Source organism: Micromesistius poutassou, assembly GCF_964030765.1.
Source record: "Micromesistius poutassou genome assembly, chromosome: 9".
In the NCBI taxonomy this organism is placed as follows: domain Eukaryota; kingdom Metazoa; phylum Chordata; class Actinopteri; order Gadiformes; family Gadidae; genus Micromesistius; species Micromesistius poutassou.
In genome coordinates, this window is record NC_140279.1 from 3,422,605 (window position 1) to 3,432,604 (window position 10,000).

Below are 10,000 nucleotides of genomic sequence, written 5' to 3' on the forward strand. Positions count from 1 at the left end.
CTCTCTCTCTCGCTTCCTCTCTTTCTCCTTCTTCCCAACCTTTTTTTGCCCTACTGGTTGGTGTGTGTGTGTGTGTGTGTGTGTGTGTGTGTGTGTGTGTGTGTGTGTGTGTGTGTGTGAGTGTTTGCGTGTGTTTGTGTGTATGTGTGTGTGTGTGTGTGTGTGTGTGTGTGTGTGTGTGTGTGTCTGTGTGTGTGTCTGTGAGTGTGTGTCCATCTGCTTGTGTTTGTTTGCAATCATTTTCTGTGCATGTTGGGCCAAACAGTGTTTGAAAGTGTGTGTGTGTGTGTGTGTGTGCGTGTGCGTGTGCGTGTGTGCGTGTGCGTGTGCGTGTGCGTGTGCGCGTGTGTGTGTGTGTGTGTGTGTGTGTGTGTGTGTGTTCACATTGGGTAGAGCAATGTGTGTACATGCATGTCTATCATTTGTGCATGCTATTGTCGTTTCTTTGCATGGGGGGATCATGAGTGTGTGAGCCAAGCATGGCGGAGCAACGGGTTTACAGTGGAACAAAGGGAGCCCCAAGCCTTGTCAGAGAGACAGATAGAGGTGGAGGGAGAGACGCATGAAGGTGGATGGAGAGAGACAGATAGAGGTGGAGGGAAAGAGACAGATAGAGGTGGAGGGAGAGAGACAGATAGAGGTGGAGGGAGAGAGACAGATAGAGGTGGAGGGAGAGAGACAGATAGAGGTGGAGGGAGAGAGACAGATAGAGGTGGAGGGAGAGACGCATGAAGGTGGAGGGAGAAACAGATAGAGGTGGAGGGAGAGAGACAGATAGAGGTGGAGGGAGAGAGACAGATAGAGGTGGAGGGAGAGACGCATGAAGGTGGAGGGAGAAACAGATAGAGGTGGAGGGAGAGAGACAGATAGAGGTGGAGGTAGAGAGACGGATGGAGGTGGAGGGAGAGATGTACTATTGTTTTCCATGCTCAGCCTCGCTGGCAGCCAGCACCCCATCACCCCAAACCCACACGCTCCACCCACCCTGGAATGTAAATATTTGACTATGGGTAAATCTGGACATCACTTAATTCCGATTCCCTTTTTACAAACGCTTTGTTTAGGTAAATACACACTGTACTTCGAAAAGAAAACCTGTTTGGTTCTTGATTTGATATGACACACGAGAGTCTTATTTTGAAATAATTTGATCTTTGCGGCTGCCCTCTAAAACCCAAGCAGTGAGACAGCTTAAATGCATTACTTGTATTTTTTTTGTTATTGCAATATCCTATTCTCCCCAAGAATTGTAAATATGCTTTAAAGCACAACAGAAATAAAGTCCTCTCTGCCATTTTCACGGCATCTGTACTTTATTTTGTTGGATGATTTTACTTTATAATTTACTTGATCCCTTGATGAATGTTCAGGAGATGGAGCAGGACGACACTTAGTTGTTATTTAAGAATTACCTTTTAATCACCAAGTCATTGTGACCATTGAATTTCGATAAAGTGGTATTCATTGTAGAACCTAAATACTATGTTACACCATCATAATCTAGGTTAGAGAGAAGATCAAATAAAAATCTATCTGAGTATCTGCCTACAGAAAGAGACAGAGTCTCTGTGAGTATTATACCTTGGCTAAGATCAAAATGCAGTATGTTGATGCCAGACATCATTTAATTAGTGGCTATCCGGCGGACATGTGCTTATTTTCATAATTATATAAAGAGATCGCATGCCATCATTTTGATGACTAAAATAAACAGTTATATGATATCCAAGCTGTATCACCTGCCCCTAACCATGAATAAAGTGTAAATTCCCCATTCTAACCACAGTATGTGTGAGACATGCGTGCGATGTCAGCAGACTTGGAAAACCTAACATCTTCACTAGGAAAGTGCTGGGACTTTCTTTCTTCTTTTCTTTCTCACTGTCTTTCTTTCTTTATGTCTCCCTGTCTGTCCATCTTTTTTTTCTTTTTCCTGTCCTTTGCTTTTTTCATTATTTTATTTTTTCCTTCCACTCCTTTTAACTTTCCTAGTATTTATCCTTTGTTCTGTCTATATTATTGTACCACTCTGTTTAGTACAGGTCACAGCTCAATAAAAATAGCCCCTTGTCCGAAGAAACACCGGGCCACGATTTGATTGGATAAGACACCCTAGTCCCTCGCTGATTGGCTGTTGGCCTGCCTCTTTGGCAGTGCCCAGACTGACCCCGGCTACGCCCTTCAGACTGCCAGTCTCCTCACCGCTCGGCCGCTCCTTGGCTTCACTACCACCTTCCGTGACCCTTGACCCTTGCCAAGGAGGCCGGCGCCACCAAAATGATCCAATCTCTCTGCCCCGACACGGGCTGGTAGCCCCCGACAGCAACGCGACCCAGGAAAAATAAATAAAAGTGTTTGTGTTCTTGGACAGGCCCCTGCTGGCAAGGAGTCCCCTTCCACTGCTCCTCACAAAGTACAATAGGGCTTTATAGAACATCTGCTAGACGCTTTCATCAGCCATCTATCTGAAACAAAAGGCGGACTTCTGGAGACGAATATGTGCCTTATGGGAAATTAACCCCTCGTGCAAAACAAAGCCAAATGCTCGCATTGGAGGAAACCTGCTGAGGACCAAAATGAAAACTATGAAGGGATTATCGACCCCTCCGGAGCGGCGGCTTTATGACCCGCAGCCTGCAGCCGGGCCTCTGGTTTCCTCCCTCGCCGTTCTCCTTGCGAGCGTTTCCAGAGCAGAGCAGTAGGTAGAGAGCGGCGGCCCACCCGGCTGTCGCCTCCCATCGCCGCTGGAAGAGAACCAGGCCACCGGTGCCACGGGCGCTGAGTTTCTTTCCACCCGGCCTTACCTTAGCTCTCACTCTCGCTCCTACAAAGACTCCTCGTAACTCCTGGCGGGCCGCAGCGGCTCCGTGCCAAGCGCTGAGAGCCTGGTACGGTACACCTCGTCTCCCCCCGCGCCTACGTTCCTCTCTCTCCCTCCCCTCTCTTTGATTATTCTTATTCTTTCCAACGAGTCTTTCCTCGATTATACCTCCTGCTACACTCTCACTCTCACACACACACACACACACACACACACAGGCCTACACATCTACACACCTACACATACACACACCTACATACACACTCACTTATACACAAGCACACACACACCTACAAGAACACACACAAACACACACACACACACACACACACATCTTCTCCACCTTATTGCAACAATTGCAGCATCACTGCATTAATATGAACGCATATCGGTTTAACTGCTGCTCACCCAAAAAAAAAGAGAGAAAAATGACTTCCTGTCGGGTCGCGGCACCGCTGGCGATGGCGTAACCATGACGCCAGCTGTCTGCACTCTGGGAGAGTGCGGAGGTGCTGCCTCTCCAGAACCTCTCTGTACTGTATAGCACCCCTTCACCTGGCACCTATACCCACCAGGTGGTTATGAAAGAACCCCAAAATACACTGAAACAACCCTACAATAATGAAATAATATATTAAAACATGGCAGGGGATGAATCACCATTCATGTTTCTGAAAAGCCCTCTGTGTATTTTACAGGATATTGTGTGAGCAGCTCCTTTTTATTGGGAACAAATAATGTGCACAGCCCCGGCAAAGGTTTGGGAGAGGTTCCAACCTGGGAACTCCCTGTAAGTGGTGCTCATGTTTCAGATTAGACCTAACACTGACATGATGCACATCAATCCTGCTCCTTCCTGGGGCTCGCTGTTCCTCCATTCCCCCAGTGGGGTTGCGTTCCCCCTGCGCCTGCCCCACCCCCCCCCCCCCCGCCCGCCCCCCTCTCTCTCCCCCCTCATAATTTCCCCCTCCACGTTTGTCTCTTTTTGACACAGCGTCCTGTCCCTTCCTGTGTAACTGACCGCATCATCGTTGTAATCAGGCATAGAGGGATTCCAATCAACCATGGTGTTCAGATTATATCGCAAATGATCATAATTGAGAATAATGGTTTCCATGTCAGCTGCCTGCACTTCAGCTCTGAATCGGCTCTCCCCACTGCCTCAGGCATGAGGACCTGGTTCTCATACCCTATGAAGGTGGAACCGGAATCGTTTTGTGTCCACTTTTCTACATTCCCATATGATCTGCATGCAGCACCAATGACTGGCATTGTGAAAATATTAGTTTTATCTACTTATGTCAATTGGAGGAGATTTCTCCTTGAGGATTAAAAAAACGTGAGGGCTGTCTCGTGATTGATGTCGGAGAACCACAGCGTTTGGTAGGCTCGACGCTGTATGTGGTAACCTAGAACCTGTTGGAGTGTAACTCAAAACTGTGTTCATTTAGTGATGGCCACCGCTGTGGCGGTTAAAAATACAGGTCACGTTTACACTGACCATTTGTGTAAGCATTTCCTTCACAACAGTAAGGCAATAAGACGAGGAACGTAATGTAAATGACAAGTGCACTGGATAAACCCAACGATAACATACATTACATCTCACACCTGGGCTGTCAACTCAATTGAGAAGTCCAGTGTGTGTGTATGCGTGTGTGTTTGTGCGTGCCTGTGTGCTTGAGTGTGCCAGCTTGCTTTCGTGCATCCGCATGCATGTGTGTGTGTGCAAGTGCGTGTCCACACGTGCGTGCGTGTGCCTGCCTGCTTGTGTGTGTGCAGGTGCGCACACAGGTACGTGAGTGTGTGGGTATGTCTGGAGCACAGCACTATTCCTAGGCTCAGTGCCGGGGGGGGGGGGGGGGGGCAGGCGGTAGGGGTTTGACAGTGTAGTTAGAAGGTGCTGATGAAAGGGGAGAAGCTGTGTCTGCGTCTCGAATTAGCCCTTGGCGGCCTGCTGGGTGTCACATGGATCTCTGACTGCGGTTACCCTAGCTCTGTGCCGCTCACTCCCGCTAACGTGTGCTGATTTGCGGGTTTGCTGGGCCCTTCGTGCTGCCTTTGTGTGTGGCGTGCATGTTATGCATGTGTGATGAGTCGATGACATCCGTAAATCTTTTACACACACACGCACACACCAGATATAAAGATCGCCCAAGAAGCACACACACACACACACACACACACAGACACACATAGACACTCATGCATATTCTTTGATTACAGATCACATCAATGGCTCAATAAAGGGGCTCATGTATTTCCTGTTCTGTAACAGCGCATCAAATAATTTTCGAGGACCTCCCAGGTCTGGAAGAAATTGTTTCCAGCGAGGTGACCCCCACAAGTCCTCAATCTCTGACCATCCTTTAAACAGACCTGGACCCAGCGAGGCACCAGAAATCGAAGCTGTCTGACTCATATTTCCCGGATCTGTATGTTATTTCTTCAGTTAAATGACAAGCAGGTGGAGTTTTCCTCTTTCCTGGACATCCCCATATGAAACAGCCAAAAGAAACAAAGCTTTTCCTCTTCTTGTAGCCAAAGGTACGGCTTACCGTTGGGTCCTTACCCAAGACTTCCCTCTGTGTGCTCCAACAGCACATGAGAACAAGTCACAAAGCGGTCCCATAGCTTTTGATCGGTCGAACATATCGCTCCGAATCCTCGCCTTCAGGCTAGAGCATCTTCGTCCAGGCGGACTGGAACTTCATTCTGCCTTAATGTTAAGATTCAATCCTGAACTGTACAGAAAATTCCCTGGTGACCTAAACGTTAGGTTTACTTTTTTGTATGTGTTTTAAAACAACATTGGACAGTAAGGCATATGTGCTTGTGTTTGGCTAACATACACTTGTAGTGAGAAAAGCCCAGAACAACACTGGTCCAGACTCCCATGCTGCTAGAAGGAGAACTCATGTCAGGCATAAGTCTGTTTTAATGAAAGAGAACACGCCCCGCACTTCTCACCTTCTCTCATCCATTCTGCATGTGTACGGCCTGCTCTGACAACCTCTCCGCGCGTTCAGCTGTTGTGGCTGTTTGCTTAGTGAGGTAGAGGGACATCCATAACCCTAAAACTGTCCGCAACGGACAGGTTTTAATCAGCCTTCGCCTGGCATTGTCTCTGCAGTCCCTGTAGGTTTCTATCAAAGGATACAACTCTCTCCATCTGTCTGCAAAGACAAGACACACACACACAAATTCACACACACACACACACACACACACACACACACACACACACACACACACACACACACGCATACACAGACAGACACACACACACAGGCACACACGCCAATGCACACACACACCCACGCACATCTTTTCTAATTTTTTCAACATTTGCTGCATAACTCTATGAACTATGAGGTTGCTATTGTTTCAAAGGTCCCAGAATATGGAATCAGACAAACTGTTTTTGTTCTGTCCAAAAACGGATGAAAGGCAAGGCTTTGAATATAGACTGTAGACAAAATATGGCTTGTATAGACGCACCACATCAGTTTTATTAGGGTTGAGTTTATTCTATTTTGACATTGACCTTTCAGCAACGCCAAACATATGTAGCGAACCATCCTTGAGTTGACATCGGGCCTCAAGAGAATACGAACAGATCGTGCACTATTTCCCCCCCCCCCCCCCCCCCCTTACCTGCGAGAAGTTGAGTCCGTTGAGGGGGTGACACTGCTCCTCCACCCTCTCCACCGCGCCCGTCCTCTTCCCCATCCTCTCCGCCTCCTGGGCCAGGTACAGGTCCAGCACGGGCGTGCCCCGCGAGCGCACGTCCCACTCGGTCAGCGAGTTGACCATCAGCATCACCCACACGGGCCTCTTGCGCTCCCAGTTGCCGGCGATGGCGTTGAACAGGTAGTCGGCGTAGAGGCCGCGGCCGCGCTGGTCGGCCGTCATCCAGGAGGGCATCATGTGCTTGACGTAGTCCAGGTGCCTCTTGAGGCGGCGGTACAGGTCCCGGGGCAGCAGGGTCTGGAGGCTACCCCCGTGGGGCAGCAGCTGGCAGCTGGTCAGCTTGGAGATGGTCAGCGGGTCCGTCAGGTCCAGCTCAAAGTAGACGTTGGGGCTGCCCCGGAAGGCCCGCTTGGACGCGTCGGGGATGAAGTCCCAGACGCGGGTGTAGGGCACGTGGATGGTGCCGAACAGGTAGGAGGGCGGGAGGGGGGGCGGGCGCGTCACCGTCCACAGGAAGGAGTTCATGTCGCCTTGCTGCGATTGGCAGAAGAGGAAGAGGGGAACAGCGCAGGGGGGAGGGGGGTTAGAGGGGGATGAGGAAGATGGGCAACGTTTCGGAACTGGAGTGGTACGGTTTCTGGCACGGGGAGCTGAGGCAGGAATTTTGCGTTCTGTTCTGGGCATTGAGTGTGCTGCTTTTTTGGAGGCAGGGGGTTTGCAGAGATGCCTTACGGACTTTAAACAGTCTGTAAGGTATTGTAAGGGAGCATACCTCGGGTTGACAAAGCCTTTGCTGGCCTGGGAGGGATTTCTAAGGCTCCTGCTGGACCGGAGCTCATAAAGTCAAACATGGAGTAACCGGGCCCTCACTCTGAACCCAGCAGTGCTCACGGTTTGGGAGATGTTTTCGACAGAGACATACTTTTACCCTGACAGATTTATGATCCGTCAACAAAATATGTTGCATTACAAATAAGTTAAAAAGAATGCATTTGATTTAATGTTCATTTGTGTTGTTGTAATTTCTGATTGCTGCTTGATGATTGAAAGCATAATGGCATTTTATTAATATTGTTAAATACATAAATAAACTGCAACTGAAGGGTGAACATTCAGTCATCTGGAAACGTCCACGAATATAATTTAGATTTGTTTTCATTCAAGACGAGGGTGGAATTTTCTCTATCATCACGCTTTTGCAATAACAATGATGGCAGACAGTTATAATGGAAAAATACATAGCGGCACAGTTATTTTACACAAGTCTATTTTTCATCATAGACCTATCCAAAAAAGTCTTACAAAATATTCACTCAGTCCGGTAGCAGTTTAGTGGAATACAATTACAGCATACAATATTTTGAGGTCACACACACATTAATATTTTCCCTATAGACCACATTTCTGGAATAAGTCAGCGTGTGCATTAGGCCTGGATGTCTGCATATAAAAACGAGGAGGATTTGTCCATTGAGTTTCTGATTTAACTCAAACCTTAAGGGGAGAGCGAGGCAGTCTCCCTGGGCAATGGACTCGTGGAATTCTTCACTACCAAACTGGAGAGAGCCTGAACGCGAATGACTCCCTTTTATGGGAGTAATTACTTTTAACACAAAACAGAACGCGCTATTCTGACGCATTACAAATCGCACGGAGTGCAGGAGCATGAAGGCCTTCATCCGATCGGTGACAACAGTTATGTTACCGCACCGCACTCAGTCGTCGTAGGCCTAATGAAACCAAAACCTGTGATCTAGAATTACTCCCAAATGAGCGCCTACGTGTTCAGGTTAAATATGCCACAGGTTTTATTACAACTTTTCTTTTATAATCTAGGCCTACCTTTTTTTCTGTTTATGCGTAACAGAAATGTAGCCTATAGTGTAGCCAGGCGGTGCATGACAGACGTAATTTTTCTCAGTGTACCTATGCGTGTGTGTGCCTATGCGTGTCCGTGTGTGTGCGTGCGTATGCGTGTGTGTGTGTGTGTGTGTGTGTGTGTGTGTGTGTGTGTGTGTGTGTGTGTGTGTGTGTGTGTGTGTGTGTGTGTGTGTGTGTGTGTTTGTGTGTGTGTGTGTGTGTGTGTGTGTGTGTGTGTGTGTGTGTGTGTGTGTGTGTGTGTGTGTGTGTGTGAGTATGTGTGCGTGTGTGTTTGAGTGTGTGTGTGTGGGGGGGGGGGGGGGGGGTATGCAGTCATGATTCTAATTAAGATTATTTTCATCTCCTTCATCGATTCTAAATTGTGACTCTCGGAAGACGGCAGCAGGCAGCGACAGCGGTCTGGTGGAGATCAGAGACGAGTTAGGATGAAATGAACTGCAACGCGTCAGCAATCACTCGGATGATCTCAGGGTAAACGTCAATGACGCAAATAATTTGATATTAGCGAATCGATTAACCGTGTCTGAATGTTCGAAATGCAATCACGTCTGACTGGTGAGGGGCATTTCTGGGCATGCAGGCGGCACGGAGTCCCCTTACTGTTGTTCTCACCGCTCTGTTGTCACGTAAACAGCGTAGAGCTGCTGGCACGCGGACTGGTTGACCAATTAAACCACAATGGGCTGCCATTGGTTGGAACTTTTGTTTCATTGTGTTCATGTGTGTTTATTATTTATGTAGGCGGTAGCCTACATTATTTTATTGCTGTATATTGATAACAATTATTATAATAATATTGACAATATTAATAGTAAAAATAATAATAGTAATTATTATAGCTATTGTTATTATTATGATATTATTAATAATAAACAACAATTGTAGCCTATAACAAATCGTTAAAATGTGCATTAATCATTAACCCGTTCAACGTCCTTGCATATGATAAAATAAAATGATAAACGTTAACTTACTATATATATATCATATAAAACAGTCAGTATCAAAAGCCCAACATGTAACGTGGTGTTTGCCACATCACGGACAACTCACCGACTGCGGCGGGTCGCATTGCCGCGGTCTGTCGCGCGCACCTCGGGGCGCCACCGAGTGCAGGAGAGCGCTCCACAGGAGCAGGCGAAGCCCCGGCACACAGAGCCTCATCATCCCGTCCGCAGCGAGGAGGAGGAGGACGCTTCTTACGGTGACAATCACTCCTCTACGCTCCCTGGCGATCTCCTCTCCTTCACTACGCTGTGTCCGTCCGGCTTTGAAGACAAACGGAACCCTGCGGCGGTGGATCTTCGCTCACATGTGCCGACCGGCGGGAGAAACATTCCGCCTCACCATCGCCTCTTTCACGGTTCTTTGTTTATCTACTCGCGCACTTATAAAGTTGCCCGCCTGGCTGACTGACGCTGACACCGTACCGTCGGGGAGCTCAAAGTGTACACGACTCTTGTCGGGAGAGAGTTCTCCTCGTTGCGCTGCCGAAGTTTTGTAGCTTGTTGAGTGGAGTTGAAGGGAGGTGGAACGAGTGCGCGCACACACACACACACACACACACACACACACACACACACACACACACACACACACACACAC

At 48.1% G+C, this 10,000-nt stretch overlaps 1 protein-coding gene across 1 annotated transcript; it reads right to left on the reverse strand.

The window, feature by feature from the left end:
- Window positions 1-2,594: 2,594 nt before the first annotated feature.
- LOC311353611 (metalloprotease TIKI2-like) lies at window positions 2,595-9,887 on the reverse strand (the record flags this gene model as incomplete). Its single annotated transcript, XM_084473522.1, has 3 exons — window positions 9,449-9,887; window positions 6,479-7,048; window positions 2,595-2,744 (listed from the first exon to the last, which is right to left on the reverse strand). The coding sequence occupies exons 1-3, from the start codon at window positions 9,560-9,562 to the stop codon at window positions 2,595-2,597; spliced, it is 834 nt and encodes a 277-aa protein (XP_084329648.1). The 5' UTR covers window positions 9,563-9,887.
- Window positions 9,888-10,000: the final 113 nt, after the last annotated feature.